The following is a 22574-nucleotide window of genomic DNA, read 5'->3' on the forward strand; positions in this document are numbered from 1 at the left end:
AAAGCCCTGACCCTCAGCTACAAATTTGGAGAGTGGGCCTGGAGCTATAGCTCCATCAGGCCCATTGTTAATCCGGCTCTGGCTGGCTCCCTCCTGCTGCTGGCCTGTCACTTTCACAAAAGAGAGCCGAGGCAGGGCAGGGCGCAAGGGTGTAACTACCATAGGTGCAGGGCAGGGGCAAACGCAGGATTTTCAGAAGGGTGTTTCCAGAGGGGCGGAGCAAAGCACGGAGATGGACACTTAGGTGACCCAGTATACGCCGGGTCAGTTAAAGTATTATAGATAGACCAAATGTATATAAATAATAATAATAAAAATATATATATATATGTATACATATTTATACATGGGGACTAGGGGATCAGAGTTCAGGAGGCAAAGCAATCTGCCAACGAGTGTATAAAACTACATACCAGGTGTGTGGAGCTGGAGCAGTAACCAGCTGCTGGAAGGCTGATATCTCAGGCTCTGGGAACAGTAGAGACAAGCTACTAGTATCCATCCGAAAAACTCTATGGGCAGTATTCAATGAGAAAAATTTGCCGTGTTTTATGGCGAGTTTGTGCTTTTCTCGCGTTGGACGGAGAATTTTGGTCTCAAAAAGCGAACAACCCTATTCAACGTGCACTTCTCGCCATCTTTCTAAGTGATTTTCACCTTGTCTCTCCGTGTAGCAATTCTCCATCTTTTCATGGAGAAGTGGAATGTGAACTTTTTGTTTTAATTTTGGTGTAAAAAAATCAGGAATTTTATTCTGTGAAAGGGCATGCTATTTTTATTCATGTGCTTATAGCAATTTATATTTAATAAAAAAAAAAATATATATATATTTTTTTTTACACAGAGCAGCCAGCAGGGGGCCGGAGCCGAGTGCCGCTCATTATATATTCATATATTCACTGCACCCGATCATTACATATGCATGATCGGGAGCAGTGAATATACCTGTTTGTAATATCCCCTGCTGGCTCTGGGGGGTGGCAGCTTGTGCTGCCTGGGTCCCGGGGAGCCCTCCTCCCCTCCACATACGTTCTGGGGCAGGGACTTCAATCTCCCTGCCTGCCACCTGCCACCGTCCCATGGCTCCCTGCAGCGGACACTCGTCCGCTGCAGGGGTTAAGATTCACCGCGAGGGGCAACTCACCCCTGCGACGTTAAATACTGGGAGAGCGAGTGGCAGCCAGCCCTGCGGAACATAGCGAGTGTGCAGCGAATCCTAAACAGGGTTCGCTGCACACGGTGATATTTTACATTGAATACTGCCCTAAGTCAGAAAGAACCTGAAATATCTGACTGGGAAGAGCAATTAACAGGCTTGGATGGGGACCACTGTTTGAAGTCAGATATCTCTGGTTCCCAAGGGCTGATTTTATAAATTATTATACCCATGGAAAGAGGGGACCCTCAGCTTTCAGCCTAGGACTCTTAGACTCCTGGGGGGTTTCTGGGTACTCAGAAACCCCCCTGCATGTGCTACTGCAGGGGGTGCAGCTGCTATGGGGCTCAGAGCTGAGAGGGGCCCATTTTGCCTGTCAAAGTATCATATGCTGTATGCATTTGGTACTCTTTACCAGGGCCGGCGCCACCACTAGGCAGCTTTAGGCATTTGCCTAGGGCGCCGGCCACTGCAGGGCGGAAGTTGAAGCAGGGACTCCACTGGATGAAGGTGAGCGGTGTAGCTTCCCCTTCCCCCATGGAGCGACTTCGCCCAAACCCCCCGCCCCCCTGTGGTGCACCCACACACCTCACCTGTGTCCCCGATCCTGCAGCAGCAGCCCAGCACCCCCATCTCCCCAGCCGCATCACACCTGGCAGCAGCAGCGGGAAGAGACCAGGCAGCGGCGGCAGCCCGGCACCCCCGTCCCAGGCGCATGGGGGAGAGATCCGGCAGCAGCAGCCCGGCACCCCCGTCTCCCGGCCACATCAAGGACCCGGCGGCAGCAGCAGCGGGAAGAGACCAGGCAGCGGCGGCAGCCCGGCACCCCCGTCCCAGCCGCAGGGGGGAGAGATCCGGCAGCAGCAGCCCGGAACCCCTGTCTCCCACCCCCCATCGTGGCCGCATCAAACACCCCCATTCCCTGGAGCTGGTGAGCGCCGGGGCGGGCGGAGGGGATTTGCCTGGGGCGGGGGGTGGGCTTGCACCGGCCCTGCTCTTTACCTAGAAGGGCGCCCATCTCGGGCATTGAATGCACTAAAAAATCGGGTGCGATGCGACCGACGAGATGCCCGAGATTTCCCATAGGGAACAATGTTAAATGTCTCAATTGACCCAATTTTCCTGTTCAATGCCTCAATTGACCCGATTTTTCCATAGGAAACAATGTTAAATGGGCCACAGAGGCCAAATAGGCACCCTGAAGTGTGAAATGGCCACCCCAATTGTTAACGCCACCCCACGATCAACGTCAACCCGAAGCGTGGCGAGCGCAGCGAGCCCGTGAGGGGCGGCGGTACGCGTCCTACGACCTTTTCATACCCCCACTATCCACGTCGGCGTGGAGTTGAGAATAGAATAGTGTGGCGAGCGCAGCGAGCCACCGAGCCCGAAGCGTGGCGAGCGCAGCGAGCCCCGCGAGGGGACGCGGATACCTTCACAGGTATCCGCGTCCCCTCGCGGGCTTCACAGCTGTCCGCGTCCCCTCGCGGGGCTCGCTGCACTCGCCACGCTTCGGGCTCGGTGGCTCGCTGCGCTCGCCACACTATTCTATTCTCAACTCCACACCGACGTGGATAGTGGGGGTATGAAAAGGTCGTGGGACGCGTACCGCTGCGCTCGCCACGCTTCGGGTTCGCGTTGATCGTGGGGTGGCGTTAACAATTGTGGGGGCCATTTCACACTTCAGGGTGCCTATTTGGCCTCTGTGGGCCATTTAACATTGTTTCCTTTGGAAAAATCGGGTCAATTGAGACATTTAACATTGTTCCCTATGGGAAATCGCGGGCATCGCGTCGGTCGCATCGCACCCGATTTTTTAGTGCATTCAATGCCCGAGATGGCCGAGATTTTTTACTAACGATGCCCACGATCAAAATCGTGGGCGCCCTTCTAGGTAAAGAGTACCATGCATTTTTCAGCATTAGATGATAAATAGGGGCCCTTACAAACTTTTGCTATGGGGCCCACATGTATCTAGTTACACCACTGGCAGGGGCATTTGCAGGGTATTCCATGAATCCTCACCTGTTCCCTGAGGCGGGGGTTCACTCTCCATCTGCCTCCTCGCCTGTTCCCTGAGGCGGGGTTCACTTTCCATCTGCCTCCTCGCCTGTTCCCTGAGGCGGGGGTTTACTCTCCATCTGCCTCCTCGCCTGTTCCCTGAGGCAGGGGTTCACTCTCCATCTGCCTCCTCACCTGTTCCCTGAGGCGGGGTTCACTCTCCATCTGCCTCCTCACCTGTTCCCTGAGGCGGGGTTCACTCTCCATCTGCCTCCTCGCCTGTTCCCTGAGGCGGGGGTTCACTCTCCATCTGCCTCCTCGCCTGTTCCCTGAGGCGGCGGTTTACTCTCCATCTGCCTTCTCGCCTGTTCCCTGAGGCGGGAGTTCACTCTCCATCTGCCTCCTCACCTGTTCCCTGAAGGGGTTCACTCTCCATCTGCCTCCTTGCCTGTTCCCTGAGGCGGGGGTTTACTCTCCATCTGCCTCCTCGCCTGTTCCCTGAGGCGGGGGTTCACTCTCCATCTGCCTCCTCAACCGTTCCCTGAGGCGGGGTTGACTCTCCATCGGCCTCCTCGCCTGTTCCCTGAGGCGGGTGTTCACTCTCCATCTGCCTCCTCGCTTGTTCCCTGAGGTGGGGGTTCACTCTCCATCTGCCTCCTCGCCTCCTTGCCAACTCACCCCAGGCGCTTTGGGGTGAGTTGTTTGGCAAGCTGCTCACACCGTGGGGAGGTCAACCCCCAAAAAATAGGGAACAAGAAAACAGACAGATGGTGGAGCGCTAACACAAAATTGCATATGACCAATTGGGTATCACAAATATTTTATTTACTACTAGCTAAAAAGTTGATACGTTTTTTATATAAAAAATGGCAATTGCAATTTACAAATAAAAAATAGGCTGTACACTTTTTATTTGTAAATTGCAATTGCCACTTTTTATATAAAAAACGTATCAACTTTTTAGCTAGTAGTAAATAAAATATTTGTGATACCCAATTGGTCATATGCAATTTTGTGTTAGCGCTCCACCATCTGTCTGTTTTCATGTATTGGTGACTGGGAGGAGGATATGCAGGTGCCAGAGTATAAGCTGTTTGCAATGGACGATGTTCCGGAAGCTGAGCGATGCTATACTACTCTCTGCACATGTGTCATATTCACTAAAGGGTCGCACAGCCGCTAATGAGGAACATAGGACCAGACATGTATTGATGACTGGGAGGAGGATATGCAGGTGCCGGAGTATAAGCTGTTTGCAATGGACGCTGTTCCGGAAGCTGAGCGATATTCTGTTACTGTGCCTGTGTCATATTCACTAAAGGGTCGCACAGCCGCTAATGAGGAACATAGGACCAGACATGTATTGATGACTGGGAGGAGGATATGCAGGTGCCGGAGTATAAGCTGTTTGCAATGGACGCTGTTCCGGAAGCTGAGCGATATTCTGTTACTGTGCCTGTGTCATATTCACTAAAGGGTCGCACAGCCGCTAATGAGGAACATAGGACCAGACATGTATTGATGACTGGGAGGAGGATATGCAGGTGCCGGAGTATAAGCTGTTTGCAATGGACGCTGTTCCAGAAGCTGAGCGATATTCTGTTACTGTGCCTGTGTCATATTCACTAAAGGGTCGCACAGCCGCTAATGAGGAACATAGGACCAGACATGTATTGGTGACTGGGAGGAGGATATCCAGGTGCCAGAGTATAAGCTGTTTGTAATGGACGATGTTCCAGAAGCTGAGCGATATTCTGCTACTGTGTCTGTGTCATAGTCACTAAAGGGTCGCACAGCCGCTAGTGCGATGCATAGGATCAGACATGTATTGGTGACTGGGAGGAGTATATGCAGGTGCCAGAGTATAAACTGTTTGTAATGGACGATGTTCCTGAAGCTGAGCGATATTCTGCTACTGTGTCTGTGTCATAGTCACTAAAGGGTCGCACAGCCGCTAGTGAGGAACATAGGACCAGACATATATTGGTGACTGGGAGGAGGATATGCAGGTGCCGGAGTATAAGCTGTTTGCAATGGACGCTGTTCCAGAAGCTGAGCGATATTCTGTTACTGCGCATGTGTCATAGTCACTAAAGGGTCGCACAGCCGCTAGTGAGGAACATAGGACCAGACATGTATTGGTGACTGGGAGGTGGATACGCAGGTGCACAGAGATGGTCCATCCTATGGGCGTGTTATAGTAGTCTAATGCTTGTGTCACTGTCGCTCACTCAGATGCACAATCGCTCACATTGGAGGCCATACTCTGCCCCTAACATGGGGCTAGTGCCAGTTTCATCGGTGCAATAAATGATTGTGTCTGAAGGTGCAACAAAGGTTATTTAAGCAAGACCAGCAGAATATGTACACATGGGCACTGCAGGGGTGTGGTATGCCGGCCTGACACTCGGGATTCCTGACGATCAATATACCGACATTGGAATCCCAGCTGCCGGTATTCTGACAGAGGGGCAAGCACATCAAAACCCCTTGTGGGCTCGCTGCGCTCCTCACAGGTTGTATTCTCCTTCTATGGGGGTCATGGACCCCCACGAGGGAGAATAGCCCCTGTCAGTTGGGATCCTGACTGCCAGGCATTTTACAATTGGGATTCCAATGTTCTGCAGGACAATTTTGACTGCTCGCTAGTAAATGCAGCCTGAAGGTCTGAATTACCCCCAAAAGTGTCTTAGTCCACAACGCTGGAGACTGTGCAGATTAATTAGATATGTGACACTTGTGTGCGACTGAGTCTGTATACTGAGCACAATAGAATACAGCTGTGCCTGCTATGTATATGTAGATAGATTTAGAGGTTCAGTCGCACACAGATATGCTAGTGTCCGCACAGTATCCTGGTGCATATACATTCGGTGTTCTGGTCTATTTGCTCTATTCCCAGACGGGATACTGGTAGCAAATACTTGTTTTCTATTTTTCCTGACCGCACCCTACCAATAATTAGAGACCGATGAGTGCGGCTTCCAGACGTATGTATGTATGTATGGTTTTGGGGTTCTGATTTTTTTTAACGCATAAAAAACACTAAAATCACAGAATTTAGGTGTTTTTGTTGCTCCTACGCTATTATTAACCTCAAGAGCATTGATCTCCACTCCATTCCATTCTAAACACCTCACAAAATAGTTTTTAGGCCAAAAGGTTGTACACAAGTAGTTGGATAACTATGATAAGCGACACAAGTGGGCGGCACAAACACTAGACTGATACGGCACACTTAGCATCACTCCTGGACTGATACTGCACACTTAGCATCACCCCTGGACTGATATGGCACACTTCGCATCACCCCTGGACTAATACAGCACACTTGGCAGCACCCCATGAATTATACGGCAGACTTGGCTCACCCCCGGAATTATTTGGCAGACTTGGCTCACCCCTGGACTGATCCGGCACACTTAGCATCACCCCAGGATTAATACAGCACACTTAGCATCACCCCATGAATTATACGGCAGACTTGGCTCACCCCTGGACTGATAAGGCACACTTAGCATCACCCCTGGACTGATACGGCACACTTAGCATCATCCCTGGACTAATACAGCACACTTAGCATCACCCCATGAATTATACGGCAGACTTGGCTCACCCCAGGAATTATTTGGCAGACTTGGCTCACCCCTGGACTGATAAGGCACACTTAGCATCACCCCTGGACTGATATGGCACACTTAGCATCATCCCTGGACTAATACGGCACACTTGGCAGCACCCCATGAATTATACGGCAGACTTGGCTTACCCCAGGAATTATACGGCACAGATGGTGGCACCCCTGACCTGATACAGCACACATGACAGCACACATGGTATTATACGGCACAGATGGCGGAACCCCTGGACTGACACAGCACACATGGAATTATATGGCACACATAGTGACACTCCTGCAGTAAAAGAGTTATTTTTTTGTTTAAAAAATGGCAGCACCCCTGGATTGATACAGCAGACTTAGCAGCACCCCATAAATTATACAGCACACTTGGCTCACGCCTGGACTGATACTGCACACTTAGCATCACCCCTGGACTGTGATGGCACACTAAGCAGCACCCCATGAATTATGACACACTTGGCTCACCCCAGGAATTATGCGTCACACATGTGGGCATCCCTGACCTGATACAGCACACATGGAACTATATATCCCCAGGTCTCGCGAGAATCCGACGCTGGATGATGACGTTTTAGCCTCGATTTGGACTCGGAAAGATGGCGGGAACCGGCAAACTCCTCGGATCCGGCCTCGGATCAGGTAAGTTCGTGGGGGTTCAGATCTCTAGGATGCGAATCCGTTCATCTCTAATATATACACATATCTATAGATTGTAAGCTTGCGAGCAGGACCCTCATACCTTTGAATGTCTGTAAATACCCAGTTTGTTGTTTCACTGTCTCCTATTGTAAAGCGCAATGGAATATGCTGTGCTATATAAGAAACTGTGGTACTTATATGTTAGTTGGGCGCCCACTTAGCATACGTAGGTTACAGAAGGGAAATCGCATCGCATCCGATGTTTCGCATGTGATGCGATTTTTCCATAGGGTTCTATGTTAGTGACTTTACTATACAATATTGGGTGCCATGGCATCCGATAATCGCATCGCGTCCGATGTTTCGCATGCGATGCGATTTTTTTCATAGGGTTGTATGTTAGTGAATTTACTATACAATATCGGGTGCCATGGCATTCGATAATTGCATCGTATCCAATGCTTTGCATCCGATGTTTTGCATGCAAAACATTGGATGCGATGCGATTTTTCCATAGGGTTGTATGTTAGTGAATTTACTGTACAATATCGGGTGCCATGGCATCTGATAAACTATCGGATCCGATATTGGATCCAATTGTATAGGGTTTTATGCCATATAATGCATAGGCGTGCGCAGCCCATTTTATTAGTGGGTGCACAATTGGAGGGGCATGTCTATCCCCGCCTACTGGGCATCAATGCAAACGAAATTATATTAAATATAACAAAGCAGGGATATCAGATAGCCCCATATACACTAAGCAATATTGGTCACAATATCACTCAGAAAGGGCTTTCTGAGCAATAGTGTGACCAATATTGCCTAGTGTGTATGCTGTACCTCGTCCAAACATGTTCGGACAAGGGAGTCCAATGACAGTCATGCTGCACCATGACCATCGCTTCCACCTGACATCATCCCCCTTGCGGCCAGCATCATCAAGTGTCTATGCACTTGCTGATGCTGTCCCCCTCCCCCAATATTGCCATCGGCAGTGATCAGCAAATGAGAATAAGGGTTAAAGCACCAACCAATTAAGCATTAAGCAATACGTTTGTTACAATATATTCCCCCTTGGCCCTCTCTCCCCTGCAGCAGACACTCAGTGAGTGCTGCAGCTACTCCTACCCAACACAGTAAATTCAGTCAGTAGTACAGTACTCAATGTGCTATGTCATTTGCACATTTATTACTTTACAATTTCATTACTGTTTTTTTTGTCTCAAAGCAAATAACAACCTACTGTATCTTGCTTCCTCCTAGGAGGAACACTAGATGCCTGGCTGCAGCTCAGCTCACGCTGGCTCCTGCTCAGCGTGGCTATCACTGGTAAGGATGGAGGTGCTGAGTGACGGCGCTGTGGTGTGCAGCTGAGCTGGATCTGAGAGGACTCAGCAGGAGGACGGGAGTGTGGGCGGGAGGACAGCCTGGGTGCACGCTGTGGCATCACAGCATTGTGTGCCGTGACGTCTATAGGGGCGGACTTCAATGGAGACCAGCCAGCTCCTCAGGTCCGTGCACCGCAGCAGCAACACCCGGCCGCTGTGATCTGTTTGGCGTGCAGGCTGGAGACCGGCGGTGGCAGGCAAGTAATGCTATCCTGACCACTGCTGGCCACAAATCAATTTTGCGTGCAATCGTGTGGGGGTGCTGGCGGCCATTAGGAGGTGCCTGTGCACCCCTGGCACCCTCCGTGCGCACACCTATGATATAATGTACTATCCATGTATTTTATGACATATAATGTGATGGACACACCCCCACCCCACTATCCACGCCACCCCGAAGCGTGGCGTGCGCAGCGGAACGCGTCCGCCCGACCTTTTCCTACCCCCTCTATCCACGTCGTCGTGGAGTTGATTTTATATAGTGTGGTGAGCGCAGCGAGCCCTGCGAGGGGACGCGTATTACATTACATGTATTTTGTGTCCCCTGCGGGGCTCGCAGTGCTCGCCACACTATATAAGATTGTGGGGGTAGGAAAAGGTCGGGCGAACGCGTTCCGCTGCGCTCGCCACGCTTCGGGGTGGCGTGGGTAGTGGGGGGGTGCGTCCATCACATTATATGTCATAATACATGGATAGTACATTATATGGCATAAAACCCTATCCAATCGGATCCGATATTTTATCGGATGCCATGGCACCTGATATTGTATAGTAAAATCAGTTACATACAACCCTATGGAAAAACAGCATTGCATGCAAAACATCGGATGCAATATGATTATCGGATGCCATGGCACCCGATATTGTACATTCACTAACATAACACCCTATGGAAAAATCGCATCGCATCCGATCTTTTACATGCAAAAGATCGGATGCAAAACATCGGATGCAATTCGATTATCGGATGCCATGGCACCCAATATTGAACAGTAAATTCACTAACATACAACCCTATGGAAAAATCGCATTGCATCCGATGTTTCGCATGGAAAACATAGGATGTGATTATCGGATGCCATGGCACCCAATATTGTATAGTAAAGTCACTAACATAGAACCCTATGGAAAAATCGCATTGCATCACATACAAAACATCGGATACGATGTGATGCAATGCGATTTGCCTACGCAGAATAGTCCACTAAGCTATTTGCTTAGTGGGCGCCCAACTAACATATAAGTACCGAAACTGTTAATAACTAAAAAAAAAAATATATATATATATATATATATATATACATATATCTATATCTGTGCACTGTAGTGATCCTTGAGGATGGGCAATGGAGCCCGAAACCTTTAGGACCAATCAGCAATAAATTTTGCACCTTCTTTACTCCAATTCTGCACGTGCAGCCTCATTTCCATTATATATATATATATATATATATATATATATATTTATTTATTTATGTGTATATATATATATATAAAATCTGTCAGTGACATGGCAGGTAGGAGCTGATTGGATGGCTGTTTATCACTCTCCATTTTATCACTTTTTAATCTTATTGCATCTGGGCCCCAGTGTGGTGACTCCTGAGCACTAATATGTCACTTCCCACTGATTCCCCAACTGTGTTACTGTGTAATATTAGTGGGAAGATGATGTGGGTTAGGGGCAGAGAGACCAACTGCCATTTCCAACTGCCGCCCGCATGCCACATGCCAGGTAGAAAACCTCAGTGTGCTGGCCTCTCACTGTCATTTCTTGAGCAGGAGCAGAGGTGAGTGCAAGAAAAAAAGACCCCCCTAGAGAGAGCCAGCTTTTACAGCGAGTGTACTCCAGGTATTATCAGTGATCAGAGAGATCAGCGCACATTAACATCTGTGTTTTCTTTTCTTTTTTTTTTCTTTTTTTTGTGCACCTTTGGTGCAATTTACCATCACCAATGAGCCGGAGGGAATTGGCCCAGTTAACTGGAACTGGGCCATATCCGAACACCTCCTGGCTACGGTCAGGGCGCCGCAGACCATCTTCTGGCGTACCATCTGCAGCAGCCCCAACATCAGGAGGACCACCAGCAGCAGCAGTGCCGTCCTCAGGAGCACCAGCAGTGGCAGGAGCACGAAGACCAGCAGTCATCCTTGCCCGCCTTCCATCCTACAGGAGATGCACCTTTACAGAAGGAGGCGCTGTAGAGTCCTGCCCCATCTGCATCTCCCAGTTTCGGATTGGAGAGGAAGTGGCGGTCACATCCTGCAGGCATGTTTTCCACATCTCATGCCTGACACAGTGGCTGGACATTAACACCATCTGCCCCCTGTGCCGCACCCGATGCCTGAGCAGACTTTTCCTGCGTCGTCTTTAAAGGAAATCCGAGGACGTAAGTACTGTTACAGCTGGTCGTGTCCTTGTTGTCTTGTCTCCCCTGTCTACCCTACTCGGGGATTAGCTACTTGCTGCTGTTGTCAGCAGAAGTCTTGAGGGATTTTACCTTTTTACCTGAACTGACGGACTTAATTTGGCTCATTGAAATTTGGCTAATTGGCAACAATTCAAATTCTTCAGTCCCTCAGCAGGGTTTTGGGTTCACCTCTTGCCGAGTTTTACTTGTGTTATCCTTTCTCTCCCCCAACCCTCTTTCCCCTCATGTGTCTTTATGTTGCTTCTGATTGGCCCTGAAGCTTGTCTTAATTCGACTAATTGGCATTCAATTAAACAAAAGTTGTTGTTTTTTTTTTTTTTGGCAGATCATCCATTTAAATTTTAATTTCTTTGGGAACTATTCATGAAGCAGTGAAAGAGGGGAGAAGTGTGATTGGTTGCCATGGTAACATCTCCTCTGGCTCACCCCTCCACTCTTCTCACTGATTCCCGAATAGGCCCCTTTGCCACCAAACTTTAGTTTATTAAACATATTTAAATAATCCTAATGTGTTTTAAATAAATTCCACCTTTTATTCTGCCAAATACATGTCTCCGAGTCTTTATTCATATTATGGTTACTTACGAGTGTGTGATTATAATATGGTATATATTATATGGTATATACATGGGACACCCCCCAGATGGTGGAAGGTTATGGGCATCTTTACCACCAGACATTTCCTAATCGATTTAATTATAATAAATAAATAAATACCCATTACTGGCAATCACGGTGTCTGAGTCTTTCTGTTTATTAATGGTATTTTACGGTTATATTATTGTTTTGTAACTAGCGTCACGGTCAGTTTAAAAGATGTTTAATCCTATTTTGCATATTGACTGTGTAAGGGTGAAGTGGGCGTTTGGGGTGGAAACCTGCCGTTTTCCAGAAAAAGTGATGTGCCCGGGCATTTATGGGGAGGGTCTGTGATGTCAGCGATGACCGCTTCCGCCCCATCACAGTCATCAATTAGTGGAAGGGTCAGAGTTACTCCCAATTGCACAGACGGCAAAATAGATGCAAGATTTGCATATTGCTGTCCATGTTATCTCCCCCACATGGTCCCATCACTCGCAGCACATGAATAGGCTGCTGACAATCGCTCAGTTGTGAAACATCGGCATTGCATACACACATGAATTAAGGTGATTGGGCCTGATACAGACCTGATTGCTGGGCTGCGAATTTATTTGCCGCTTGATTGTTTATCGAACGACCGTCCATGCGCACGGTACGCAGTGCACATGCATGGGGTCTGCAAACGGGGAAAACCATTCGATGCTGTGCACAGGGGTGCAGGGGCAAACGCAGGATTTCCAGAAGGGGGTTTCCAGAGGGGCGGAGCAAAGCACAGAGATGGACACTTAGGTGACCCAGTATATGCCGGGTCAGTTACAGTATTATAGATAGACCAAATGTATATAAATGATAATATATATATATATATATATATATGCACACACACACACATACATACATACATACAGGGGCGTCAACAGCAGTGTAGACCCCTGGGCATAGCAATGTATTGGAGCCCCTACCGATCCCCCAGCGGTAGGGGTGGGGGAAGCTTTGATGCCCCGCGAGTGGTAGGGGGTATTATATCAACCGCTCAGCATGTAGGGCCTGGATCAGTAATTTCCACTAATACCCCTTTACTGCACAGATGGTGGGAGATGGGGTGGGAGAAGGGGGAATTGGGCTGAATGAAGGGGCCCTGATACATAACTTCCAGGGTGGTAGAGGATGTTTAATATGCAGAGGAGGGATGTATAGTGGAGTGGGCTTATTATTCTGGTGGGAGGACAGCTTGCTTGACTGCAGATATCTCCAGTTCCCGGAAATAGATTTCTTAGATTTTAAAAGGAATTAATAACTAGAGAATCCCATACCTCCCAACAGTCCCGATTTTAGAGGGACAGTCCCGATTGTCAGGGCCTGTCCCGCTGTCCCACCCGCGGGCGGCAGTGTCCCGCGGTGTGGGGGGGCTGTTGGGAGTCCCCCCTGTCAGCTGCTAAGCAGCGGGGAATAAACGCTGTGCGCATGCGCACAGCGTCTATTCCCGCAGCCAGGGGGCTGGGGGCATGGCTAGAGGCTCACAGAGCCTCTGGGTCATACCCCCAAAGCGGCAAAATGGGGGCGTGGCCTCGCCGCAAGAGCCGCGAGTATAGGCAACGCCCCCAAATTAGGCCACACCCCGAAAAATTACGGCGCGCAGCAGCGTCCCGATTGCTAGTCTGTAAATGTTGGGAGGTATGGAATCCCACCTACTAAATAGTATTGGGGACTAGGGGATCAGAGTTCAGGAGGCAGAGCATTCTGCCAACGAGAATATAAAACTACTAGGTGATTCATCGCGCCCTACGGGCGCTCTTCACACCGGCGTAAGGGGCTGCGCCCTTTAATTTGTGAACGTTTGTATTGTGAGAAATATGGTTAGAATTGTATGAAAGATGCCCTGTATTGCAGCTTCTGCCAGTGGGTGAGGGTCCAGCGTGGCAGCACAGGCGTACAGGACGGTGGCCCTTAGTCAGTGTAACCTCCTACTGGGTGGGAGTTAGGGTGCATGAGAGCAGGAGGCTGGGCTATGAGGCGTGATAGGGGTATATGGGCAACACAGCGTCAGCGGCTCCCCAGTGGTGGAAGTTACGGTTCAGGAGAGCAGGAAGCTGGATAGTGATAGGGTGTGTGGGCATACGGGGGACTAAAGAGGGTGGGGGGCACTGTGCAGCTTCTGCCAGTGGTTGAGGGTCCAGCGTGGCAGCACAGGACGGTGCCCCTGAGTCAGCATCTCCTCCTACTGGGTGGGAATTAGGGTGCATGAGAGCAGGAGGCTGGGCTATGAGGCATGATAGGGGTATGTGGGCAACACAGCGTCAGCGACTCCCCAGTGGTGGAAGTTATGGTTCAGGAGAGCAGGAAGCTGGGTAGGGATAGGGGTGTGTGGGCATACGGGGGACTAAAGAGGAGGGTGGGGGACACTGTGCAGCTTCCATTCAGAAATATCTGACTGGGAACAGCAATTAACAGGCTTGGATGGGGACCACTTTTTGAAGGCAGATATCTCCAGTTCCCAAGGGCCGATATTTAAAATTCCCATGTACCCATGGAAAGAGGGGACCCTCAGCTTTCAGCCTAGGGCCCTCAGACTCCTGGGGGGTTTCTGGGTACTCAGAAACCCCTCCTGCGTGCTCCACTGGAAACGGATCTTGTGAGGTGAATATCACAATGGACATTCTTCATAGGCATTGAAAATAACACTGCAAATACGTACAGATAATTTTCAGCCAAATCAGGCACATTTGTTATTGAATAAGTAGCACATTGCTCCCAGATATAGATAAGGACATGTGTTTCTGTTCTGGGACGGCCTGCACACATCGATGCACTTTTCACCAAGCTTTATTGCATTTTAGATGTAGGGACAACAGATGGATGTAAATGATAAAGACACCGTTCACATCTTCAGCTGATAAGAAGTCGCATTGGTGTTTGTCATCAAATGTTTGCTTTTTATTTTCTTATGTGTACCAGAAAAATGGCAGTCACAGATGTAGCCCCTGTCATCTTGGCAGATGCTGGCGATTCTATCTATCTATATAGTTTAATGGAGTCCCTGTCTGCTGGCGCTCCCCAGAGGGAACATTCTGGTGGGCGCCGGACAAGGCCGACTCCATCTTTATCTTATTAAGTGCTTTGTTAAAATCAGGGCCGGTATGAAGCTTCTCGCCACCCTAAACAAAACTTCAACCTACTGCCCCCCACCACCACCAATACCCCCTTTGCAGACCCTCAAGTTAAAGTGTAGATATTTTGGGGCAGATTTTGTATGCCTGGAGAAGTGATAAAGTGGCCGGTTATAACGTAGCAGCCAATCAGCTCCTAACTGTCAAGTTACAGGCTGGGTTTGAAAAACAACAGTTAGGAGCTAATTGGATGCTGCCTTATCACCTTCCACTTTATCACTTCACCAAGCTTAATAAATCTGCCCCTTGTCTTAGGAGTTACACAGCCAATACCTACATCAAGTACAACAAGGTCTTCCTCATAGATATCCTTAGTTAATTAATTAGGCAGACTTGGTGGCGCCCTGCCTTAAGCTGGCCCTTATACGATTTGGGCCCCTTTCCCCCGATTCTGGCAGATTGGGCAGAGAAATCAGGTGAAAATGTGGCCAAATCAGAATAGGCACATGCAATCCAATGCGCAGCTTGCTTTGTGGTGAAAAAAGTATTCCCAAAAGAAAAAGACTATCCGGCAAACGGATAAGTACTCTACAATTACTGTCACTCGAAAGTGTGAACTTGTCACAATTTCTGAGGCATGGAAATCTGTGGTGGAACGGCCATGGGTGCAGATGCTGTGGCACCTGGAGGTATGGAGGGGCTAGTAATCCCCCCATCGCACTCCCATGCTGAGTTATCCCGAGTGGTTTATATGTAGTGCACACATCATAGCATGCATCGTGTGCACATGATTAGTAAAGATTCATTCTCCACCTAATGCATGTCAACCTAATTTTTGTGTCGACCTAATGACGGTCAACCCTATGAGCCATACCCTGTTTAACACACCTGCACAATATGAATACAAACCCTAAACTAAGATTATGTGTTACCACGTTATAAGCTCCCACATCCTGGAAAGTCATGTGACCAGCATAACCGTGTCACAATGCAGCCTGACAAACAAGCACACGGTAGGTAAATTCAAATTATATTTGAAAAAAAATGATGCATTTTCCAGAGATGAGAGCCGGTGTGGAAAAGAAAAAATAACTAGATGTCATTGTAAATATAAACCAAATATTGGAATTTCCAGACCGTGCTCATGTATAAAGTCTAAACTAAACAGAAGGTGAACACCTTCCGATCACTCAGTTATTAACACCATAGATGTGCAAAGTACCACAACATACACCAAACAGGTCACACTATACTGTAAATACAGATGTGAATGTAGAAGAGCAGGAGAGCCATGTTCGTGGTAGAGCATGTTCACTCTAGCGTGAAACAGGCAGAGCTGTGACCAACTGGAGTGAGTGTGGCTCAGAATGGACATTGGGGCAATAGCTGTACCAGTGTTAGTACTACCAGGTGAGAAAATGTTTTCTTTTGAGGTGCCGCACCTTGAACCTAGATATAGCGCTAGGGACCACCAATATACACAGAAGCCTCGACTTATGGCTTGAGGGCTTACACATAAATTGCGCAAACATATGTAACCAATATCTCTGAATTCTATTATCATGTAGTGTTCTAGACTGGTTACTAATACCATTCAGTGAGCTGAGGGAAACCATGTATATTTTGGGATCTAGATGTGGTTATCAGACAGGTGAATGCCCTCAGACATCAGCTGCCCCAGTCCCCCACCAGATCCAGCTGTCAGCGATAATAGGTGATGCGTTGGGAAAATAAACTTGCCTAACCCAATCCAAAAATAGTCGATATCAGGGAATCAGGGTTTTAAAACATGTTCAATATTCCTAACCTGGCCGTCGAGGCATCGCGCTACTACCCCAATTCATCTCTGATGTATGGGGGCCTTAAGCTACTGCTCACAGATATAGCAAATATTATTTAATGATGAAGGTTGAGATTTAAGAAGTATCAGTCAAACAGACACTCGGTATAAAGTAGGAATCATGTGGGAGTGGAAAACCACATAGAACATTGCAGTAGCAGAGGTGGGAGATAAGGGTTTTTGCAGCATTTTTGCCGAGTAAAGGAACACGTAAGCATTATTTTGTGTGTGAAAGCAACAAGTCTGAGAGGAGGGAGAGGGTGACACCAAAGCAGAGGGCTCGGGAGACTGAAGATAGTGATTTTACCGTGAGAGATTTGTGGGGAGTAGGGACGATCTGGTGTATCGGACATGTACAGATTTAGGTAGAGGTGGGATATCCATATAGAGCAGCGGTCAGGGAACTCGGTCCTCATTACCCCACGATCACGGAGCTGCAGCTCTGACTGACAGGAAACATATGACATAATCCTCCGTGTGGTTACAGAGTGCAGCCCAATATAATCAATAAATTAAGCTGTCTATTAAGGTGCCCACACACTAGAAAGATCTGCGATCGTAAGATGTGCGCATAAATTAGCATTGATATCTTTTGCCTGTCCTGGACAAAAGATTTCAGGCAAGCACACATCTTTATCAAAGATTTTTCTTAAGATCCCGTGTGCGTTCCCTATGGATCTTTTGTAAAATCTTCTGATCTTTTGTAAGATCAGAAGATTCAGCTAAAGATCCAGGGAGCGAGCATCGGACAAATATCGGCCGATTTTCGACCGATTATCGGTAAACATCGGACGATATAGCGGACCCGATATGCGCGCTCCCGATATATGCGGGAGCGTGCATCGCACAGTACAGAACGTAGCCGGACCACAATGGAGCGTGTATGGGCTCCTTGTGGTCTGTCAGCCAAGAGTCTCCACTGCTGCAGTGTAACTTACTTATCTCTCTGTGCGCAGCTATAACGCTCTGTCAGTGTACATTACCTCTCTCTCTCTGTGGGCGCAGCTATAACGTCTGTCAGTGTTTCACGGTCACTGTAAATTAGCTTTCTGTAGTTGTGCACAACTTGGTGCATGAATCACCATCTTTATCTCTGGCAAAGGCTTGGGAAACATTACTGTAGGAGGCTGTCAGTGTCACCCCTTCTGCAATGTATCTGCTATGTGACTCCAGGTGTCACTTGTCACTCAACGTCAAGCTGCACCTTTTTGGCCTAATATGGGACTCTGGGGGTGGGGTAACTCACCACTCTCCCTCCTCTGTCCCTCTGTCCAGCATCCTCCAATGAGTTCTCATGTTAATGGCTGGCTACTTTATCCTGGCTCCTCCATCTCCTACTCTGAGCTGACTGACATGCCAGGTGTAGCTCCATCTGCAGGCACACAGGAATGCCTCACCTTTCTCCTAGTGAGAGTACAGGCCTCTGTCCCTCACTTACAGGTACCTCACAGCTCTCCCTCTAATACACAGGGAAGTCTTTTCATAGAGTCCTCCCAGGTACCTCATCCTGTAGTCCTCTTTTCTCTTTCCCTCTGCCCCTTCTCCTCTGACAGGGCAAATCACTCCCAGCTGTATATCCCTACGCCCTCTCCAACATCTGTGAACTGTGTATATACTGTACATATAGCAGCCAACAAATAAGTCCACTGCCATCAATGAAATCTGACATATACGTCCACTGCCATCAATGAAATCTGACATATACAGTGTCACCAACACACCAAAATTTATATAAACATTTTTAAAAAACATAGCCATACAGAACACTACATTTAGTTAGTTCATATATTTACTGGTATTTAACATAGGATATGAGTTTTGAATACAGGCATTTTAACCAGGGGTTACAGATAGGTAGAAGCTGATTGTCACCTCTACTAAAGTACTACATATAGGCTCGAAAAGTCACCTTAGACCAGTGGTTCTCAACCTTGGTCCTCAGGACCCCCAACAGTTCATGTTTTCCTGGTCTCCCTGCAGGTGCAGTCATTATTCATTAAAGATCCACAGGTGGGGCTAATGACTTCACTTGTGATTCTGCGTGGAGACCTGGAAAACGTGAACTGTTGGGGGGTCCTGAGGACCAAGGTTGAGAACCACTGCCTTAGACCATCATTTATTCATTGAATAACAGCAAAAATGGCAATACGTTCTTTCTTGACACTGATACTAAATGTATAGGGGTCCTAACAGAATGTGTTTATCTTATACTAGACATAAAGTCAGTATTACACTCACACTATGAGATTTGCCAGCTCCATTTAACATTTTTACAGCTGAATCATTCTCATTTCACCTCAGCTCAGCCTGTGACATCAATGCCACCTGATACCATAGCTACACAACACTCCTCTAGCTGGGAAAGGGCAAAAGCTTCAATTGTTGTTCTGTGACGTCACCTATGACGGCAGTAATAAATAATATGATCTATATGTTAACAGAAGGATGACTTTACTTACAATTTTAATACATAATGTAAAAGTGCATGGAATACAGTTTATCATGTTTTGCCCTCTCTGTTACTTACAAACCAAATGACCTATTTAATATACTGTATGTGATTAGGGACCATATTTTCAGCAGTATATTGCATAATGATAATATCGTTTGGATGTTTTCTCCCGATTCATCTCTAGATCCTTCAGGTTCTACATCCTGAGTTATATTTATCAAAACTTGGAACTTATGGAATTCCCTAACACACCGGGTGTGAATTGAAAGATGGACAAAAATTAGGTCACCAGAGGTTGACCACTATTTGTCAACAGTGAAAAGGTTGACACACGAAAAAGGGCAATATGAGCAAAAAGTTGACACAAGTTTTTTGCAGGTTTTTGCTGTCTATGTCAACATGAACCCCCAATTTGTGTAACGCTTAGCTCGCCACGCTATTGGCAAGGCGTTTTGCTTGGCATAGTATACTCTTCTCAGTTGTAATAGCATGGATCCTGAAGCAAGATAAAAAAAAAAAATCATGATAAACATTTCCATGTGTTGATCATTGGCATGTCGACATTTTGTCCATGTCGACCTAGTGTCTGTCATCCAATAGTAGTCGACCTATCAACCAGAACAAACTACACCACAAGTGGCTCTTCCCCAATATTGAGGTTATTAAATGCCCACTTCGTTATTAAACGTACCTCCGACACACAAGAAGACCGGACTTCTAAGATGAGTACCCACCACAAGGTAGTAATAATATATTACTTCGAGCGGCTTTTATAGACAAGTGTACATCTTTTCCCCTTTACGTACAGCATAATCTTACAGTATATTTTGGCTACTGTATTTGTAGAAGATGAAGATTCTAGGACACTATAACCAATTAATTCTACCAACGCTGCCTCAGATCACATCACTCTGGTAGCTTTATTCAGTAGGCTAGATAACCTGCAACACAAGGAAATGAAAAACTGGTGAAATTTAAGAACACTAGTAAAATATGTCAAAAACCACAGAACCCCAGATGATTTGAGAATAATTAAATCCCTCCACCTAGAGGAGCATCTCACCAGCAGCAAAAGACTCATCTGTAAGAAAATGAAACGTAAAAATAACCTGTAAAAAGCACGCAAGGCAAGAAAAGACAATTCCATTAGTACCAATTCCCCAGAATATCTGTGATATTTTCCTCCCAGGACTGAGTGATTTTAAAAGGCCTGAATGTCTCTATTAAAATACAAATCAAAGAACCTTATTTGATTGACAACGATCTCTTAAAAGATTTTTTTTCACTACTAAGATTAACCCCACACAAATATTAGTGGCTCCCAAAAAGTATTGATAAAAATAACAGCAATACTTACGTATTAAAGTAGAATACACTTACCCATTTAATTGTAGCGCACATACCTGGATGCTTACTAACTTCTGCCCCAATCAGATGCTCATTATCATTTGACGTGACTGACAGCTGAGTGATTAGCTGGACAAAAGGATCTAAACCTGTCTGAATGTCTTGTTTGGACTACAAACTTTTCACACATTTTTTTCTTGACTGTACATGCTTAACCTACAGAGGCTCGTGTGTTTAATCAGCTGCCCATTGCTGATAATTCCATGCTGACATCACATATTGTCCAATCCTCAGGAGATCCAACCCCCGACAGACCAGTTTGCCCAACATTTCTCAAGTGTGTGACCAGGATTGTGTGCGGAGGTTGGTCAGCAAAGACCAACCTCCACACACAATCCTGGTCACCTGTTGGGTCTCCTGGTTTTTAAACCTGCTTAAGCTGGGTACACACTTGTCCAGTCCTAGGCAGATCAGACTGTTCTATCCTACTGCAGACCTGCTCAGATTCTACATCCAATCCTCCCTACACATTAGACATTAATATGGACGGCATTGCATGGAATATTGTCTGAGGATATGGACAATTTGTCATTCCGATAAGGCAAATCATACTATTTGTATCCACCCTAAGATAACACAGCCTACAAACTCCTATAGGGGTGTGAATGATTTACTATGGTCTCTCAATAATATACTCCGTACAGCACTGCAAAATATGGGACATTTTTGTGGACTCCTTTATCTTTTGGACACTCAGCAATAATCGAACACACCGGAACCCTGGTGAGGACCATCCATACCATAACAAGAGTTTGCCTACTAGATTTCTATACATTGCGTTTTATTGGGTACTGACTATTCTCTTGAGTAGCTGCTTGGTCTAACAACCCAGAACAGCACTGAACTTTCTTACCTTTGGTAGAAACACCACACGGTGGTAGAAGATACTGTAGATAGGACTTATTCAGTGAAAAATAATAAATGGATATAATAAATCACGGTTAGAACCAAACATTGAGAAAGAAATACGTTTGGAACCCTGTGGAAGTGATCGTATAACGAACGTCTAAAAATGAAACATCCTCTTTAGTCATGATGTGTAGTTTCCGAATGGAGCAAGATCTCCTGGAAGGTGATCTTGGAAAGCTGCAAAAACACACACACACACACCCCCACACACACCCAACAGAAATGTGTGAAATGGTAGAACGGATCCCAACTACTAATAAAGTAAGGTACACTACAGGCAAATAAGGTCAACATTTGGATAACACCTATCGTCAACCAATTTTATTGCTTGATATGATAATAACTGGTTGGGATGATCAGATTATGGCCCTTATTCTGGTTCACTTGCAAAGGCAAATTCCTTCTCAAATTGACAAAACCATGTGCACTGCAGGTGGGGCAGATTTAACTTGTGCAGAGAGAATTAGATTTGGGTGGGGTTTTACTTCAAAGTGAGATCTATATTACAGTGTAGAAATAAAGCAGTCAGTATTTTCCCTGCACAGAAACAAAATAACTCACCCAAATCTAAATATCTCTGCACATGTGACATCTGCCACCCCCCTGCATTGCACATGGTTTTGTCCATTGGAATTTGCCTTTGTGAGTGAACCAGAATAGGGGCCTATGTGCCTTGCATTATCATCAGTACTGGTTGCGATTAAATATTATAAACAATGCAGAAGTATTACCGGTTACTCGGACTAATTAACATTTGTTTATATAGCGCCAGCTTATTCATGGACCTTTTAATCCATGATCGTATCAGTTTTGCATTGTTATTAAGGTTGCTGTGAGAGGACTAAAAACTAAGCATTGTTAATAGGATTTAAAAATCGCAATATATTGTAAAAATGTATAAAACCAGATACATTTATTTGTATGGAAGAAGGGAATGGTGAGAGTCGACCCTGGGCTTCCAAAACAAGTATAATCAAACAGATCTATACTAAAGATGTGCAGTTCGGATTTGCTC

General features: G+C 46.7%; 1 protein-coding gene across 2 annotated transcripts in view; it reads right to left on the reverse strand.

The window, feature by feature from the left end:
• The window catches only part of TTC39A (tetratricopeptide repeat domain 39A), a 125312-nt gene extending 107385 nt beyond the window's left edge, over positions 1–17927 (reverse strand). The window contains exon 1 of one of the 2 annotated variants that reach the window (XR_014454494.1): positions 17775–17927. Coding sequence is in view for 1 of the 2 variants with exons in the window: in XM_083157379.1 (XP_083013505.1) it covers positions 17775–17866 (92 nt within the window). In the remaining variant the exon portion in view is untranslated. The remainder of the gene's footprint in view (positions 1–17774) is intronic. The other variant, XM_083157379.1, reaches the window with a different exon arrangement.
• Positions 17928–22574: the final 4647 nt, after the last annotated feature.

This window comes from Crinia signifera, chromosome 8 (assembly GCF_055691185.1).
Source record: "Crinia signifera chromosome 8, ASM5569118v1, whole genome shotgun sequence".
Taxonomy (NCBI): domain Eukaryota; kingdom Metazoa; phylum Chordata; class Amphibia; order Anura; family Myobatrachidae; genus Crinia; species Crinia signifera.